The sequence below is a fragment of the Nannobrachium achirus genome (genome assembly GCF_963921795.1).
Source record: "Nannobrachium achirus genome assembly, chromosome: 11".
Classification (NCBI taxonomy): Eukaryota; Metazoa; Chordata; class Actinopteri; order Myctophiformes; family Myctophidae; genus Nannobrachium; species Nannobrachium achirus.
In genome coordinates this window covers 15,817,421-15,837,981 of record NC_137820.1, presented here as the reverse complement: position 1 = coordinate 15,837,981, position 20,561 = coordinate 15,817,421, and the positions used below count along the sequence as shown (strand labels likewise).

Genomic DNA, 20,561 nt, shown 5'->3' with positions numbered 1-20,561 from the left:
GTTTTTGAACTTGCCTAAAATGATCAGGGCTTCAAAAGATGTGAATTGGTCATTACTAAACAAGATTTCTGAGATAAGAAGGTTATGTGCAGAATGGCATTCCTCACTAAATATATTTGCAAGTGATCAATACATCTGAATGGTTAGACCAGATTAGTTTGGAGGCTTTTCCCTGCATGTATCCTTATTTGCTTTAGGGGGCGCTAATCAGCAATTTCAGTAGAAGAAAAACTACAGTATGACAACTTCCGCTGCTGCTACGCAATATTGTCCAAGATGTCTGCCTCCGCATGTAAACATGCGATGCGTTTTCTCTGAACTATAGCCTGTCGTTTTCCAAGTTAAACATTTTTATTTTGAACATGTTTTTGTCGCGGAAGACATAATATTGTTAGATACTATCTCTGCCTATAGTACTATCTATCTAGAGTTAACGTTCGTGTGAAAGTTAACGTGTGCGAGCTTGACGTATTGAGCTGTACAGCCTGTACACGAGTTCCAGCCATGCCATCACATACTTTATTCGTTAAGTCGTTACCAGACTCTGCAACAAATGAGCATCTGGAGGAGATATGCTCTGAAATCGGCCCTGTTAAGCAATGCTTCGTGGTCAACGAAAAAGGTGGGATTCTCGTGGTCTTGTAATGTAAAATGTTGTGTTGTGTCTCAGTCCAGTTCGTGGGAGAATGGGGCATACAGTACTACTGAACATCATCTTTTTTTAAACACGAACGAATTTAATATTGAATTGTAAAATGTAGCAAAAACAAATCTGTTTGTTGGTTGTTGGTTTGATTGATTGATTGAAGACTTTATTAGAAGTTTGCATAGGAAAAGGTACAGTTTCATGACGGTACAGTTCACTGGTACAAGGTCAACTAAAAGGAGATCCTAGAAAAGCACTTGGCTTATTTACACAGGAAACCATTGAAGTATCTGTATCTCATATAACATTGAATGACAGACGGATAGAACACAGTAGTACTATGTAGTAAATAGTCAGGAAAAAAGGAAAATAAATACAAATAAAACAGTAGGTAATGTGACAAAGTACTTGGAAATCAATTGGATCAATTCTTCAAGTACTAAAAGACCCCAATGCAAACAAGCCATTGCACTTTCTTGTGGATTAAATCCTTTTAGTAGACCATGTATCTGAACTGTACTGTCCTGTATCCTATGCAAACTTCTAATAAAGTATTCAGTCAATCAATCAATCAATCAATCAAAAGATGCATTTTATCGATAAAATGCATCAATGATTGTATTGATCCAAGGCTACGATTAATGATAATTTAGTAATAATGACACTTTTTGTATTATGTTCATTAAAATGTCTGTTGAAGAATTTGATACATTGCCTATTATTTACGGTTATTATTTCACACATCATCCATACCAGGCACAACAAAATGTCGTGGATTTGGGTATGTCACCTATGCCATGGAGGAGGACGCGCAACGTGCCTTGAAAGAAGTCCTGCAGTATGATGGACAGAGGATATCTGTGTCAGTAGCAAAGAAGAAAGTTGTTGACAACAAGAAAGCAGGTGAGTTGGAAGCATCCCTGCAAGCCAAATGACTATGATAACGTCCTCCGGTGACTCCGGTGACGTTCAGAAGTAGGCCAGATCACAGCCCATATGGGGATGATCTTGACGTCCTTACCAGGACGTCATATGGACTATATGATTATTGTTATTGTTTGTAATGTTAGTTGAAATATGAGCATGTAAGGTATATTCTGAGACATATCTGACTAGTTATGATATTCATCTCTGATTAATCCAGGAAGTCCGTTTTCGTGGGCAGGATATATATTAATTTATTTATGAAACCAGGTGATATTCTAGGCCATGGTTTGACTTGATCTGGCCCCAATCGAGAGACGTCACTGATTGGTCCAGGTCCTGACTGTGCTTGCTGGGATAGTTTGGAACAGGTCCAACAACCCTAAAGAGACTGACTTATAGAGTGCTCAGCAGTGTTTCTCAACCACTGTGCCTGGGGACCTTTGGTGTGCCCCTGAGAAGGGTCAAGTGTGCCCCTTGAAACTGCTTGAAAGTCAGTATTGTATTTATCATTTTAAAAATGATTTAAACTAGTGAAAACAGCCGATCTACAAGCACACAACGCCTCGCACACCGCGAGGCGTTGTGTGCTTGTAGATCTGCTGTTTTCACTACTGTTGTGCGACAGGGCTTTACTTTGCGAAGAAACGTACACATTTGAAACTTGGAGATACAAGGTTTCTTCCCGACAGTGACGATATTTACACCCCCGTATTATGTTGGTGTGCCCAATGCCCATGGATTCTTGGGACATGAAAAATGTGCCCATGCAGAAAAAAGGTTGAGAAACACTGCAGTCATCCTCGCTAACCAAGGTGTAAAATGGATTGTGGGTTGCTCTTATTTAGCGTCAAAGGAGCCCCCTCCAGCACCAAGTGGAAAGGAGACGAAATCTGGTGAAATCGGAAAGGAGCAGAAATCCAGTGGAGTACGAAAAAACCAGCTGAAAGCAAGGCTTATTATTCGGAATCTCAGTTTCAAGGTATGAAGCTACGGTGTGGAAAATCTGGAAAATGTATTTTGTATTTATAATTTGTCTAGAATTTATATTTTTTTGTAACGCACATCTTAATTCTTCAGACGAGTCTGTGTCTCTGCGTGCATACATTGGACAGTTACAATGAGTATTGAACCTTATCTTATGCCCTTATCTGTTCTTCACAAACACATGAAGTAGGGTTGAAACTATCGATTAGCAATTATTTCGGCGATCGGTTAATCAAATCATTGTAACTGTTCTGATTAAGCCAGGGGTATTCAACTAGATTAGGCAGGGGGCCACAATTGTAAAATTACAGAAGTCGGGGGCCACAAGACACAACAAGAGTTTTTGTAGCTACACATTTTTTAGGTGACTCCAATCACCCAATAGTGTCATGATTCTCTCTCTCTCTCAACTAATGGTTCATGAAACGCATCATGAGTGTTTGTCTTCGCTCCATCTCTCTCTGAACTGTCCACAGCCCTCCTATGACAAAAGTAAAAATGGCTGAATGTCATGATGCTGTGACTCAACAGACTGCTCATGAAACACATAATAAGAGCCTGTGCCCTTATCAGCCATGTCAAATATAATCAAAAAGCTAAAACCTTTCCATACAAACACAGAAACACGTGCCAGCTTGGCTCCACTAGTCTTCTCACAAAGACCCTTCCATGCCAGCATCTGGTGTACAGGACACATTGAAATACCTATTTCCTATTTTATTTTTGGTTAATGGTTATGAAAAAACGTTCAAAATGGAAAATGGAAATTGGAATGTGAATGTGTTCCAGGGCCACAAGACAACTACCCCCTGCAGGCAGAATTTGGCCTGCCGGGCGGTAGTTGAATATAACTGACTTAAGCCCTACGAATACAATGGTTTCACAGAAAAAGCATGGAAATAGTCAACCTACAAGCTCATAACACGTTGTGAAGCAACACTTGTCGATGGATACATTTGATTAGTTTGATTAACTGTTGCACCACTATGATGAAGGCAAACTCTTATCACTGCCCTCTTGTGGCACTTCACTGACACAACTCTGAATGTAGATCCACTGACAAAAGAAGGGAAGTTTCTTGCTCTCCCTTCCTATTCTCTCTTTATCTTTAAAGAATATTTCCCTTTTTCTTGTTAAAGTGCTCAGAGGATGAACTGAAGCAATCCTTTGGCGAGTTTGGAACAGTGCTTGAGGTCAAAATTCCCCTCAAATCAGGTAAATACGTATGTTCTTGGCTCCTTTGCCATTCTGACTGTGACATTGCTGTTATTTGCACATTTCTGTAACTGCTGCATATTGATGAGCTAATGTGCCTGTCTAAGACGAGATCTTAATATACAGTATATAGTATATATTCTCTTACTTAATATATTATTATATTTAGGATGTTGTACAATTTTGCTGCTTGTACTTAATAAGTATTCTCAAAAAAAGAAAAAAAGAAAAAGAAAAACACTTGGCCGATGGATTTCCATAATAAAACCTTGAATCTTGTATTTTGTAAAGATGGCAAATGCTGCTTTGGGTGTTATAGTACATTTGAATTATTATAGTAACTTAATTATGCACTTAATGTTTTATTTTATTTTATTTTTGTATTACCATTCGTTACATAGATGGGAAGATGAGAGGATTCGCTTTTGTCCAGTTTAAGAGCGTGTCTGAGGCTGGGAAAGCACTGAACGCTATGAACCTAAAGGAAATCAAAGGTTAGTGTCCGAAACCTTTATCTCTACCCCTGTTCTGTAGACCTCAAAACATTGGGTTGTGTTCATGGTCTCACTTCATAAAAGAAGAAACTTCGATGTGTGCAGTGTAAATGTGAGTCTATGAGATTTGTGCATCGCTATTGTTGTTTCTTTGACAGGACGACCAGTAGCAGTAGATTGGGCTGTGGCTAAGGACAAGTATGTTGCCACACAGCCGTCATCCAAAGCAGGTAATGGCTGCCTCATACTTTATATAGCGTAAATTAGGGATGTGAAAAAAAATCAAAAATCGACTCGAAAATCGACTCATGCTCACCGCGACTCAAAAAGTATGAGTCGAAAAATCGAAAAAAGTTTATTTTTTATTATTATTATTATTTTTCTTTTTCAAAAGTTTTTCCCCCAAAAATGTTTTAATCGCTTTTTCGTTATAAGCGTCAATGTTTTCCAAATGTGAGAGGACCGGTGTGTGTGTGTGTGTGTGTGTGTGTGTGTCTGTCTGTGTCTGTGTCGGGGACGAGTGAATGTCTGTGTTGTTGCATGCATGGATCACAGATTCGCATGCATGCGGCGCTGGTCAGGTCCGCGGACTACTGGTTGAGAAACACTAGCTGGTCTGTTCGTGTGCCGCGTCATAGCAGTGCGCGCTGACTGGATGTTGTTTACCTCCTGCATGCATGCTTGACACGAAAGCTCGCTTATTTAATGGCAACGTCGCCTCGTGTGCAGTGTGTGCAGTGATTTTGTCAAGATTGACAATAAAACACAACACAAAATAAATACACTACTCGCCGTTAATGCGACACCCGTCGCCACAGGGTTTGCCCAGAACTGCGGTGTGATTTCCAATCACACGTCGGGGAGGGAGTGCGAGCCAGCGAGGCAGACCAAAAGCTCCACATTTGATACACTATTCTGGAGCGCTCCCACAACGGAACGGTTCCATGGACTTTGTCAGTTGTCACTCCGCTTCTAGTCTATAGAGAACAGACTCCATGCTAACGCAAGGAAGAGCAATTGTTTATTATAATTATTATTAGGGCTTTGATGCAAGTTCTGGTGGGTGCTGCTGCAAGTTGTGTTGCTTAAAGTAATGCGCCGTTGTGGTCTCCTCTCAGCTGCAGCTTAGTATTAAGCTGCGGGGGAGAAAAAAAAGTGAAAAAAGTCGATCGACGCGTCGATTATCGGCCGCGACGCGTCGATTCGCAAATAATGCGTCGATTAACATCCCTAGCGTAAATGGTAACCACTTACATGTATTTATATTGGCTGTTATGATTTATTAAATACAATGGATTTTATTTTCCTTTTGAACATTTGTATTTATGAATTTATGAAATTTATGAATACAAGACAATGGATATTGTTACAGTTGACAAATTAGTTTTATTTCCACCATAGCTCCTGAAAAATCACAGGAGGTAAATGCAAATCCTGCGTCATCTGAGAGTGACTCTGAAGAAGAAGAAGAAGAAGAAGAGGAAGAAACACCTCAGGAGAAAAAGTAGGAAACTGAAACATTTGAGATGTATCATTGTACTACAGATGTACAGTATCAGTCAGATATTGGTATAGGTCAGTGGTTCGCAAACATTTACATGTCAAGGACTACCATCTAAAAATATGTTTAGCCTGGGGACCCCTTCAAGGACCCATGGGTAACCACTGGTATAGGTCATTAAAGGTAAAATATGATGAGATGTATGTTTAACGGACCATAAGATATTGATTCATGACAAATTGTGAAAAGTTAAGTTGGAGGGATGTTATTAGCCTGCTTCCAGACCATAGACCCCGCCCACTCTCAGAGTGGACTCTTTCTCTGGTCTGGAGCTTAGTACAGGAATCGTTTTTTATTTTCGGCTGTTCCAATGAGCGCGGGGGGCGGGGGTGACGGGTGAGTCTAACGAATATCCAATCCGCGCAGCAGTTGAAACGATTCAAACGAAGTTCACACACAGACACACACACACACACACACACACACGCGCTGACTTCACCAAGCTGTTAATGTTGATTACATGTTTCTGGTCGCAGTTCTGTCACTGGCACAGACAGAGACACACACACAATCACACACACACACACACACACACACACACACACACACACACACACACACACTCCGCGACCGTGCGTCACGTCCACCGTGCGTCTCGATCACTGTGCGTCGCGATCACTTGCGCGCGTGCACGCTCGCAAAAAAGTCCCTCCCCCGTAAACCGCTTAGAATAGGGCACAGGTTCAGACTACTGCGTGAGCTGAGTCTGAGATCAGGCTAGGATGTTATAGAAATGTTTCAGTCTGTCAGTGTTTGATTTTATAAATTGCTTGGAAAGATTCATCAGAGGAAGTTGTACAGTTCTATCTTTGCCCTTAGGTTAACTAAGGACTTTATTGCTTGAGGAGAGTTTAGTGCAGCCTGTTGAATTGAGAGATCTTATCTATTCAAACATAACTACACATCAATGCAAAGTTCGCTTTGGACCTATCATTTCTCATTTAGTGGCAGTATGGAGAGCAGCTGAAAAGATGTGTAAGATTGATTGTAAATGGAACTTATTTTCCCCAGTGTTCAATAATCAAAGACTTTTAATCGAGGATCGCCCCATTCGCTTTCCAAGGTGGAGGGCTAAGGGGATTCGTACATTAGGGGACTTATTTGATAGAAATGGTTTACGACCTTTTGGAGATTTGTGTGACATCTTCAATCTGCCTGGAAATACCCTTTTTTTCTACTTCCAACTGAGATTGTCCATGAGGACCTATGGGGTCCCATGGCAAGCTCCCCTTAGATTGCACCCCTTCCATGAGTTTATCTGTGATGGTAACAGAACAAGAGGTTTGGTTTCCACCCTCTATGGTTTTTTATTAGACTGTAGTTATGGGCCCCTATCTGTTGATACTGTTTGGAGGAATGATGTACCAAATTTGGACCCTGACTTTTGTTGGGACACAGTGTGGTCTAACATTAGGCTATCTTCTAGAAATCCAGACCATCAACAAATTCATTTAAATTTTGTTCATCGGACTTATTTAACTCCCCGCAGACTATGTGCTATGAGGATTTTGAATAATCCCAACTGCACTCTCTGCGCCTCAAATAGTATTGGTACCTTCCTTCACATGGTTTGGGAATGCCCAAATGTGTCGTCATTCTGGAATATGGTTGCCTCAAAACTTTCAACTATTTTTAGTATTAATATCATATCTTCTCCTTCTTTATTTTTATTAAATGACGTCTCACAGTTGCAACTAAACAATATACGCAAGCGCATCTTCTTTGCTGGATTAACGGCGGCGAAGAAGATGGTAGCTACGCGGTGGAAACCTCCTCATACGTTAACGTTTCGCCAGTGGGCCTTAACCTTTCTAGATATAGTATATTTAGAGCAGTCGATAGCAAGGTTACACGGAGCAAAAGAAGAAAACATTAATATGTGGTCGGACATTGCAGATAAGCTTAAGGCTATGATTCAAGAAATCACTATATAGTGGTAACAGCCTAGCACAGGCATGCACTATTGTACATTCCGTGTTGGTCCGGGGAAAGGGGGTGGGTGGGTTTTCTTTTCCTTTTCTTGTTTTGCTATTGTTTGTGTTTGTCTGTTAATTGCATTTTTCTTTTGATTAATGTTTTACTTTTTCTTGTTCTATTCATATGTATGTCTCTAATTTTATGTTATGGAAAATAAAAATAATTGATAACAAAAAAAAAAACTAAGGACTTTATAAACTATTCTGATCAGTGTACATGTGTAATGACCTTGGTGAATCTTACTAGTTTGTGACCAATCCTCTTCACAGAGCATGTACTCAAGAAGTTGTAAAGAAGGTGGAGGAGTCCCCGAAACCAGCTGTAAAGAAGGTGAAGGAGTCTCCGAAACCAGTTGTAAAGAAAGTGGAGGAGTCCCCGAAACCAGCTAAGAAGAAGGCGAAGGAGTCCCCAAAACCAGTTGTAGAGGAGTTGCCATCGGAAGACGAAGATGACGATGAAGAACAAGACAGTGAGGATGATGACGAAGACGATGACAGGAATCTTGATTCTGATGACGAGGATGATGACGACGACGACGACGACGACGATGATGATGATGATGATGATGATGATGATGATGATGATGATGAATCGGGTATGTTTCTCTACCAACTGCTCTCGTTCTTTGATATGTGTTTGCTTGGAAATGTGATGTTTTTTCACTTCACTTCACTGCCTTTTCTTTCTAGGCCAGAAGAAACCACCAAGGAAACCTCTTCCTTCAGACGTGAATCAGGGCAGAACGGTCTTCATCAGGTTTGTAGCCCTCCTAGTCCTACACCATGTTCTTAACCATGGGTCTCGTATACTTTACTCTGCCTTCTGTTTTTGAGCGGTGGTAAACCGCTCCATAGAGTGGCTGTGTGTGTATCTATAGCCTTTTTCCTCAGCGTTTTGCCATAGCAAAATGTGTGTACGTGGCATCATGTTTGTCTAGTGATGTCATATGTCGTATGTCTGTAGCCTTTTTCCTCAGCGTTTTGCCATAGCAAAACGCGTGTGTGTAGCATAGCCTGTACATCCTAGACTCAAATCCTAGTCTGAAGACGTTATGCAAGCACGACCACCGCTCACTTCACATTGGGTGTGATTTTTCTTTTCGGTTTGGCTCATAAATAAAAATGTCTGCACCTTTTTTTCATTCACTCATGTTGATGATGGCTCTTTTCCTTTCACTGATTCTAGGAACCTCTCCTTTGACACTGAGGAGGAGGGGCTAGAGGAGGTTCTTCTAAAATACGGAGAACTGAACTACATTAAAATCGTTGTCCACCCAGACACGGAGCACTCTAAAGGTCAGTCCGCAGTGCCTGAGTATAACTATTGTCTTGCTCATTTTATTTTGTTGTTGTTCATTGGTTGATCGATTTTATTTGGTTGCTAGGTTGTGCATTTGCCCAATTCAAGACGAAAGAGGCTGCAGACAAGTGTATTGCTGCGGCAGCGGTCGAGGCAGAGGTAAGATGCAACATCCGGATGGTTTGTTAATTTGGATCACTGATTGGCAATATTCTAGTGCAGTGGTAGTATATACAGTACATGCAGATGTGTTGTGTCCTGGAACATAGGCCTTGTCCTATTGTTTATGTAGTCAGTGATCTAACTTTGGGTGTTACATTCAGGATGGTGGCATCCGAGCAGACGGTAGAAAGCTGATGATCGTGGCAGCGGTGAGCAGGGACGCTGCTGCTAAGTTGAAAACCGAGAAGAAGGTGAAAGTTGAAACGGGCACCAGGAACCTCTACTTGGCCAGGGAGGGGAGTGAGTAAAACCCTACACTTTGACCTCTCACACCTCATCGTGCAACCAAAAGTATATATGAAAATGATTTTGATAAACTGACGAAGCCATGCTGGCCACACATACGTAAACATTGAATTTGACTTGGAGATGCTCTGTTTTGGCATCATCTGAGATGATACATATCTCCCAGTCTTTGAAGAGAAAATCAGCTACAATAATCACTTACGTTAGATACATTGTTTCTGGGCAAGGTGGTACTGTGTAATCAAAAAGACCGACTTATCTGTGTGGAGTTTGCATGTTCACCCCGTGTCTCCTAGGGTAGATGCCCTCACAAAAACATGCAGTAGTCCTGGTTTCTATACTACCTCCCCCTAGCCAGCCAGGTGCTCCCCAATTCCCCTGGCGCGGCAGGGGGAGAGCGGAAAACAGGACTACAGGTTAGGTAGTTGGCACTGGGTGAGAAAATGGGTTGCAAAAAAACGTGGGATAAAAATATTTAAAGAGAGAAAAAAAGAAGACCGACTTATCTTCAACGATTAATTATGTGTCTGTAAATTAGATGTGCTTGCATCCTGTCAGTCAGAACACTTCCTCACCCTCTCTGTTCCTCTCTCCCATCTTATCTGTCCAGTGATCCGTGAAGGCACCAAAGCTGCAGAGGGTGTCCCTGCAACAGATATGGCCAAGAGGATGAGAGTAAGGACCGTTTCTCTACAATATCTAGACATAATAACCTTTATATAACTATGATGATAGTCTTAATTTGTGCAGCACCTTTCATACAAAGACAATTATGCATTATATGTACTATACAGCTTACTGCGCCTGTCTATTAACTTTACACTCGGAAACATTAAGACAAATATTGCTTTGACACCCGTGCTTTGCTTCGTCTTCAGTTTGAAGAGGTGAAGAGGACAAAGCTTAAGGATGTCGAAGTGTTCGTGTCAAAGACTCGCTTGTGCATCCACAACCTTCCCAAGTCGGTGGACAACAAAAAACTACGAGCACTCTGTCTGAATGCAGTCAAACAAAGCAAAGGGGCCTACATCACAGAGGTGAGCAAATATTACCATTGACTGAAAGAATTGAACACGCCTTGATCTTTTCTCAATCGTCTACTGCCACTAGAGGATTTGTAAAAAGGTGCTGGGCCAGAGACACCAATGGGACATAACAGAACTGTATAGGTAGCTCTTTGTCCACTAGGGGGTACTGTTTTACTATGTAATCCAGGGGTGCCAAAAGAAGGTAGATCGTGATCTACCAGTTGATCACAAAGGCTGTGCAGGTAGACCACACTGCATGCCCCTGAACATATGATTAAAATACAAAGACAGATATTTATGAACAAAAATAACAAAACCACTCTTTTTGGCATTTGTCACTTGAATTAAGGTGACTTGATGATTGATTGACATCAAGAAGGGCCTGTCAGCTACCTTCATGGTTTCTAAAGGCAAACCCGAAAAACAAAGAACCCGAAAACACAAGACTAACCTAAGACTATTCCCCCAGTATTTCCTGTTTCAAGTGCGTTTGTTTTATGTAACACTAGTCCCGCTATTCCAAAGCCCCATCAGGTAATCATTTGGGGGTGGGTAGATCATGTTAAGCTGGTCATTGGGAATCCCTTTCTTTCTCCCTAGTGCCGGGTGATGTATGACAGGAAGCCGCAGAAGGGTCAGGTGTTGGGACAGTCCCTGGGTTACGGCTTTGTCGAGTTCCGGGAACACGAGCATGCCCTCGGCGCACTTCGACACCTCAACAACAACCCTGACATCTTCGGCGCTCACAAGGTATGTGCGATGTCATGTGTTTGTGCATGCAAGTGTGCACATGCTTGTGTATGTGAGAAAGATGGAACATTGCTGAATTTTTATGAGATTAGAACAGCAGTGAGAATGAAAACAGGACAGATACAGATTAGAGATGGGACGATATGAACATTTCATATCACGATTATTGTGACAAAAGAAATCATGATTTACAATATTATCACGATAATCAAAATCCATTATCCTGGGGCGGAACATTTGCCAAAAAATAGCAGATCTACAAGCTCACAACGTGACGCATTGTGAGCTTGTGAGCTTGTCGATTTTTTGGCAAAGACACTTGATAGAGAGTGAAAAAAAGAAGGTTTAAGTGGTTCTGTTACTGTATACAGTTTGGCAAATAAAAGGTGAATTGATCCCAGTGCATGACGGAGGACGATATCATGATAGATCTCCACAACGATAATATTGCGTATCGTCCTATCCCTAATACAGATAGGCATAAGTATCAAGAACCAAACCAGGATACATAAGAATAAAGATATAAAGATAAATGAATATACGAGCTGCTGGCTGTGGATCTTTGAATAAGTGAACACGTGTACGATCTATCAATATATAAATAAATGAATAATATGTACAAACTATCAACAATGAATATATCAATGGATATGTGTACAGTCTTATCAGCAATGAATATGATAATTTATTTATACTGTATGCCATCCCTAATGTACATTCTAGAAGTCCATGTGCAAGTTTGCCAGAATCGATGCAGGAGTCAGTAGCAGACAGTCAGTGTCACGCTTGTTTGTGGAGCCTACTGGCACAAAGGACTGGCCAAGGTGCCAGTGGTGTGTGGAGAAGGGAGGGCTGGGTTTGTGGAAGAATGTGCTAGTCATCTTTACTAGCTCCTTGTAGAGGTGATGGGGGGGGGGTTCATGAGGATTGAGTTAAGCTTCCTCCCCCTCCACAACCATCCCCATATTGTCTGGTTCACCAACCACGGAGTTTCCTTACCAGCTTGTTTACCTTGATGGCATCCCTGGTGTTGGTGTTAACTCCTCCCAAACATACCACATCAAAGAAGAGGATGCTGGAACATACAGTCTGGTTAGAACAGTGGTTCTCAACCTGTGTGTCGGGACCCCCAGGGGGCCCCCAGATGATTAACTTAATGTGCAACATTGTTTTCTCACTCAACAGTAAACAAACCAACTTAAAGTTTAAGTGTATAGAGGGTATATCCACATTTCTCAAGTGACAATTTAAGGACTTTTTAATACCTCTAAAATGACAAATTGAACATTGGCCAAATTGTCAAACATTAGAGGCAGAAATTGTGAAAATAGCCGATCTACATGCTCACAATGCCTCGTATACAATACAGTGTATACAAAATGTAATGCCTCAACTCTTAGTGCTCGTCAGGGTGGGGGGTCCCCAGTTAAAATATGATTATTTGAGGGGTCACGATCTGAAAAGGTTGAGAACCACTGTGGTAGAACATCTGCAGCAGTCTGCTGAAGGAGCTGAGCCTCCTCAGAAAGAATGGCTTTCTCTGTTCCTTCCTGTAGAGGGCGTCTGCAGTCCAGTTTGTTGTTCATGTTAAAGGAGAATTCCGCTGTAAATCGCTTTCTTACCTCGTTTTCTTGTTATTTAGCATCCAAAAAATAGTGGATTTTAAAGCGATGGGAATAATCGGTTTTGCGTAATGCCAACTGCTGCCATTGTGGGCTGTATAAGGTTGCCGCGATTCAGCCAAAATGGACAATAATGCTTTTTTTGGATTACAAAAAACACCTGGACCTATTTTTTGGATGCTAAATAACAAGAAAACAAGGTAAGAAAGCGATTTACAGCGGAATTCTCCATTAACTTTTAAGCGTCTACCACCTCCACTTCTTCTGAACAGCCATGGCTCCCTCATTGTCACCTGCCATGATATGTCTGATCTTCCTGTTCAAAGTTTAATGTTGGGAAAGCAGCATACCTTTTTGGTTGGTACAGTAACAGTGCCTGACATACAGTAGGCCATAATACAATGGAAGAGTCCATCAATTTCCTCATTGTTGACCTTTGCTGAATTCCCAAGCTCATTCAGTTCATTCACAGAATAAGTCACAGTGTCATTGAACTTGTTTTGATTGCTGTCACATGTATTTATCCTTGTTGGTTTTGGACAGGTTTACAGGTTTATTTCTGGCTCGCTTGGATGCACTTGTCATGAATCCAGGCTTGTGCAAATTGACAGTGACATCATATTGACAAAGTCTGTGATAATTGCCAATTACAAGTGTTTCTGCAAATGTAAAAAGGATTTTTGGGCCATTTAACCCATTTAGGACTGAGACTGATTCTAAAAATACCTTCAAAATCCTTAAAGTTTCCTGAAAAACATATTTATTTATTCAAAAGCTACACAACAAGAACTCCAAAGTGGTTCCCGTATTGAAAGGTAAAAACCCCAAAAGGGGTTCCCATCCTAAATGGGTTACCGGTAAGTAAAAGATTATGTCTGGCTCAGCGGTCGTTATCGAGAAATACAAATCCCGACAGGCTGAATGGATTTTTATTTCTCTCTCTCAAAAAAAAAAGCTGAGCGAGACGTTATCCCGGTTATTACACGGCTACTCAATAAAATGTATAATTTGACTCTAAACTAAAAACAAAACAAAGTACTGTATTTCCTTGCTTAAAGTAGTGAAAGACCCAAGTGTTGCACTGGGCGTCCCCCCAGCGCAACACAGTCGCCTTGGAAAACAAGGTGGTCACAAGTGTTGGTCAAATAAAATCCATTTTCTATTACTCCATCGTCTAGTTTCTCGCTTAAAATATATTTTTTTTAACATTCTTCAGCGATTGACCAATCAGAATCAAGCATTCAACCAAGCTGTGTATTAGCAGTAACTAGTCTGCTGTGGTAACCCACAAGTAGTTTCCTAAATATGGGTTTAAATGGTAAATAAATAAATCGGTTCTCGCTCCTTTGCTACTTAATGGTCCATTTGTACATCTAGTCTGACTATCAAAACTTAAACTGAGCTGCAGTGATGAAAGCTGCCTACATAAATGATCACATGGCCTTAGCCCACATACAGTACATATACTATGGTCCCCATTGAATCCGAGATGATGTTGGTGATGACACATTTGAGAGAAATGTTGGCACACTCGGACTCATTCCCTGCAGTTTAACCACATTAGACCCGGTGTCCCTATTTTTGGCATGTCATTAGAGGTGACATTTCTAAATATTTGCAACTGTTTTTCAAACTCAACCTGTCATAATGGGACACGTTATGAGCTGTCGATCAGCTATTTCTTTTATGTGTTGTGCAACAAAGTATTTAGACATAAGTCATTAATATAACCAACGTCCCATGAAGGAAGCTGGTCTAGCTGTTTTCGGTGAACTGAGTTCTTTATGCCTTTTGTGTTATTGCAGAGGCCCATTGTCGAGTTCTCTCTCGAGGATGGAAGGAAGCTCAAAATGAAACAACTACGGCAACAGAAAATCAAGGTTTGTCTTTTTACGTGGCTTGAAAACTTTGGAAATTGTGTTTGGCTGCAAAATACCTTCCCCACTCAACCACCCACATGACATCCTTTCCTCTACATATACAGGGATCGTTTTTTTTTAACTCATCCACTGCTTACGACTAGTTTGACGAGTTATATTTATGTGTCCACTCTGCTTATGACAAGTATGACGAGTTTGAAAAAAAAAAAAAAAAAAAAAAAGCCATCTTTGCTTACATAACATGTAAAACATAATGGCTATTATCTCAAGAATGCCTGAACGGATTTCCAATTGAATTTTTTTGTTTGAAAGCTGTGAACAAACTGCACAAACATGGAGCATGATCTGTGCATGGGCGTGCATGATCTGTGCACTATAAATTACATGGACGTCTATGGAGACTTCTGGCAGGGAAATCCCAAAGACGGCATATTTAAATGGCAGTAGATGAGTTAAACAGTTAATCATGTACACAAAGAATCTGTTTAAGACCTATTAAACAAAAGTAAATCATATCTTTTAGTTTTTCAAAGTGACCGTTCTCAGACTGGATTTAATACAATAATTAGTTTTACAGGCGTTTCATTCTAATGTAGGACATGCACTGCCTTAAGGTTCAGACATGTGCTGCTATTTACTTAATTTTAGCCTGTTTGATTCATCCAACTGTATTAAATATCCAAAGTTGCTGACCACCACTAGCAATGTGGGAAATTATCGATTTCTATTCTACAAATCTGTAGCCTACCAGGCAAGTTTAATTTTTGTTTTTAAAGAAAAGGAAAAAGAAAATTTGATTTGAGACCAAAGATTATAAAGATACATCTAGGAAACCACACAGAGGAAAACATTTCCAGCAAGACAGATGACTGTTTAACTTCATTTGGACGCTGTTCACCTTTGTCTGCTTGTATTGAGACTGGCTGGCTTCGCTGCGTTCAGTAACGTCATGCTATGTTTAACCGTGGAGCACAGATTATACTGTATACAATATACACATGTAAACTCAGCACAAAAAGAAAGGAAACATATTAATAATTAATTATATCTCCCCTTTAATAATACCCAATAACCAATTTGTATTGTGTTTTATATCATTTTTATCGTTGATTTGTCACCTTTACAACGCAGTACAGCTTGTAAGCATCGGGCATTCTAGGCATGAGCTACACAGCCAAACGTGTGGGTAGCGCCGACCCGAATTTTGCCAAAAGGGTTGCAAAATATACTGTTCTGTTGGCATTTACTCTCGTTTTGGGCTTCCCTGACACTGAGCTTAACATTAACAAAGTGTAAAAATGGCCAATATGTGTTGTTTTTTCTTTTCCTTATTACTGTGAGAGAGTGCAATCATTCAATGCCCCAAGTAACAAAGGTGAACACCAAAAGAACAGTATTGCAGGCCTGCCAGGCCATTTTGACCATTTTTGGAGGGGCGCCACCCACACGTTTGGCTGTGTAGCTCTTGCCTGACTGCTAGCGTCCGACATCTCAACACCACACTACGTGGGGGGAGAGAGTCTGACATTCCGGGCAGACAATCCATTTCGGCGGGGGGGGGCTAAAGCCTATTGACGTCACACACACACACACACACACACATACACACACACACGCGCGCGACGGCGACGTGGCGTGACATTGCAAAAATACGTTATTTCTCATAACATATTATATGTCTGCATGTTTACGTTAGTGCAAAATGGTATTAAAACGTGAAGAAACGGCACTATTTCATAGTTTATTAAAATAATACGAGTCAAGTCTGACTCCGCCATGACAGTTTTCACGGACCAATCAGAGTCCACTAGACTCTCACGTGGGCAGAGGACACCAATCAGAGTCCACGAGTGAGTCTTACGTGAGCTCAAGAGCTCTGTTTGGAGGGGGCTGGGACCGGAGCAGCCACACACGTGCCCCAAGCATACAACCCTGATTGGCCCATTCAATGCGCCCGCTCTTCGGGCGCCTTCGAAATAGATTAAAATGTGTGCAGCTTCAGTCCACACTACAAACCACCCACCAGCAGGGGGGGGTGATGTGCGGACTGAAGTGTCAGGCTAGTGTAGCTCATGCCTCGAATGCCTGATGCTTACAAGCTGTACCTCGTTGTAAAGGTGACAAATCAACGATAAAAATGATATAAAACACAATACCATTTGGTATTATTAAAGGGGAGATATAATCGACCAAAGTTAGATTTCCGAACTTTTTGTGGCAGGTTCATATACTGTATATGTGTGTATATTACTATTACATAGCTGCCTGTAACAAACTGTACGTGGAAACGTTTCTCTAGGAACAGTTCAGAAACGGGCCAGTGAAAGGAGCCAATTCTCAGGTCATTGGCCCAAAGAAAATTGGACCTAAAACCCAGCCCTCGTCACCATGGCAGGCTGGGAAGAACAAAGGTATGGTGACAAATGTTTGTTCATCTTTTTTTCTTTACAGCTTTATTCCAGTGTCAGGAACACATTAGACAGTAATGCCTCATCACACTTTTTAAATCTTTGTGTTCATCTTTTCTTTTTTCTTTTTACATTTTTTTTACAACTTCATTTCCAATATCAGGAACACATGTGACAGTAATGCCTCACCACACTTTTTAAATCTTTGTGTTCATCATCTTCTTTTTTTTCTTCTTTTTTTATTACAACTTAATTCCAATATCAGGAACACATGTGACAGTAATGATTCCCCACACATTTTAAATCCTACGATTGGCACTGACCCCACGTTTGTTAGAAATGCATTCTGTTCGTTTGTATATAACACACGTTACCAATTAGAATTGACATTGTTCCGGCTGTGTCTCTGTGCACCAGCTGGTCCCCAGAAATGGAGCCAAGGCAAACATCACTCGGGCTTCCAGACCAACCCTGTGGTGGAACATGTTGAATTTGAAGATGGAAAGAAACGGAGGAAGGTTCTGCCCCTCCCATCCCACCGAGGGCCCAAGAACAGGTACTTAGAAACTAAATGACACTTTGATAGTGGTTTGAGTTGTTTTGTTCCCTTGCCATTATTACCATGATGTAAACTCCAAAATATTGGTGAGATGTGTTCCATAGTTGCTCTGTTAATATTCCAAAATGGTCTACCCATTGACTTACATTGTGTCAATGGTGAAACGAGTCTCAGAATCACACTCTAGCAAATAAATTAACAAAAACAATGTAGATTTTGTCAACGATCCAGTTTGGATCTTCTTCCTAATTCAAGTTGCATGCCTCTGTCAGCCTGGTGATGGGGAGATGAGTTGTGAAATGTTCTGGTTACTAACCGTTATACCGTAATGACAAGGCGACGACGGCTGACGAAATAAGGATTTGGAAGCAATTATCTTTTGGTTTTTCGATTTACTTTTGAGAATTGTGCAGCCATAATGTTAGCAACAGATCAGGGAAGAAATGTCTAATTTAGTTGTAACTTTCTTTCTTGCATTCAGGGTGCGTGATAAAGGGCAGAAGCAGACCCCTGCACCCATTAAGGCCAAGAAGAACCAACCCAGCAGGAGCGAGCAACAGAGAAGACACACAATGGAAAAACCCACACAGCCAAGACCCAAGGTACATTTATATTAACTGTTCATAATGTAGAATATCCCCAACTGTATTTATCTGATCTATGCCTGGTAGTAGACCATTTGATTGATTGTTCTGTATTTCACAGTACATGCATAGCCCCCCTTCATTTGTCTCTGTGGGAAAGTGGTCCAAGTTAAGCCCAGTCAGTTAAGCCCAGTAATACCATGGTCAGTAGTAGTTTTGGCTCTGTAGGCACGTGCCAAGTGCATCTGGCTAAGGGAGATCATCATCTCCATAAAGTTTGTCAACCTACGGAAGCACAAAGTGCTCCAACACTTTCGTATAGATGGCTATGTTGACTCTGAACTTGTTAAATCACAGTGTGGGCAAAACCAGCATTGCATTGTATTGCTGGTGTTGGTCCACTGTGTTTTATCAAATTCAGAGTCAACACAGCCATCTACCTGGGGATTTTACATACCCCTTGCTTTTGGGCAGAAACCTTGTATCTGCATATTTAATATACACTACTAGCCCTTACCCGTTCAAAGATATGAGCTCCTAAATGATGTGCAGTGTGTGGGTTATGGGATGTGCACTGTGCACACAGTATATGAGGGATGGAAAGTAACTTTAACTGGCGCTTGCATGATAATATGTAGGAGCATCAATGTAAGAAATACCCGTTTAACATCTGTAACAGGGCTAGACATTTTTTTCTCCTTTTTTTCTCCACTCGTTCTCCTTTATTCATAAATTGACAGGCTAACCAATATGTTTTATGGGAATCCATGAGCAGAACATGTGAGCTCTAATCGAACTGCATCATCGCCAATAAAATACTTGTGTACTTGTGTTTTCCAGAGTGCTAAAATGGCCAAGAGACGGAGCAAAGATGAGGACCGTTTTGAGAGTCTTGTGGCCCAGTACAAGAGGAAACTGCTGGGTCCTACCAACAAGACCACCAACATAAAAAGAAGCAAATGGTTCGATAGTTAAAGTGTGTGTGTGTGTGAGTGTGTGAGTGTGTGAGTGTGTGAGTGTGTGAGTGAGTGAGTGAAGAGAATGGTGCAGTGTAAGTCGGTATTTTACGTCCAAGGGAACCGGTCTACTGCCAGTTTTCATTGTAGTCACCTAATCAGAGACTAATTAAACTACCTGGACTTACTGGTTTGAATGCTAGAATGAAGCCATGCTTTTTGGAAAACAATGACATTTTTACACAAATAGTTTAAAAGACATGAATGCAACACAGTTAACATCCCATGTGTGTTAGATTGACATCCAGTATACTAAACTGTACTTACGTTTATTCATTATATTCCTAGGATTTCCTTGACTATGTGAATAGATGTATATTGATTTGATCTATGCTAATGGTTCTCAAAAAGACAATGTTTTTTTGTTAATGTAAAAGGTAAAATTTGTATTGTGTGACAACACTTGTTTGTTTTTCATCGAACCTTTGTGTTTGAGTATTAAATGTCATTTTGTTGACAGTTTGCAAGTGTGTGAGAGTCAGGTATGACCGGGCTTACTATTGCTTTAACCCATTTAGGTCTGGGATTATTGAAAAATAGCAGATATACAAGCTCACAGCGCGGCACCGAGTGCCGCGCTGCGAGCTTGTAGATCTGCTATTTTTGAAAAGTCGTGAAAATTTTAGCAAATCTTTGAATATATGTATTTTTAAAGCAAACATTTGTAACTCATATTTTGCTTCTGGGTGGTCCCTGGAACAAAATATTTTGAGATGGGGGTCTGTGGCCAAATACACATCATTTTGGGGGTCCTTCACATGAAAAAGTTTGAGAACCACTGACACAGTAGTCTCTCAAGAACTGAGCTCCAGTTAAGTGAAAAGGACCCTTTCTTTGACGATGGCTAGCCAGATTGCTGACATAGAAACATAGGTTTCTCAAAAAACCTACAAAAGACACTTATAGAATCAGGTCAAAATCGGAAAATTCATTTTTTTACGTTTTTTCAAAAATAGCAGATCTACAAGCTCGCAGCGCGGCACCGTGCTGTTAGCTTGTAGATCTGCTATTTTTCAATAGTTAAAGCACAAAATAATAATACACAATAATATGTACCCGTTCTGAATGGCTTAAGTACTAATAGTGGAGCGGCGTAGCTCTTGAAACATGTCAAATCGTTCAATTTTGCGATACAAGCGCCAA

At 40.8% G+C, this 20,561-nt stretch overlaps 1 protein-coding gene across 1 annotated transcript; it reads left to right on the top strand.

Moving 5' to 3' along the window:
- The first annotated feature begins 319 nt into the window (after positions 1-319).
- On the top strand, positions 320-19,806 carry rbm28 (RNA binding motif protein 28). The gene is made up of 20 exons (XM_080736542.1): positions 320-622; positions 1,403-1,549; positions 2,419-2,552; positions 3,697-3,772; positions 4,174-4,266; positions 4,425-4,496; positions 5,668-5,770; positions 8,074-8,399; positions 8,494-8,560; positions 8,990-9,099; positions 9,189-9,262; positions 9,427-9,565; positions 10,182-10,246; positions 10,450-10,608; positions 11,200-11,349; positions 14,777-14,851; positions 17,151-17,262; positions 17,677-17,815; positions 18,300-18,420; positions 19,243-19,806. The coding sequence occupies exons 1-20, from the start codon at positions 505-507 to the stop codon at positions 19,375-19,377; spliced, it is 2,415 nt and encodes an 804-aa protein (XP_080592668.1). The 5' UTR covers positions 320-504; the 3' UTR covers positions 19,378-19,806.
- Positions 19,807-20,561: the final 755 nt, after the last annotated feature.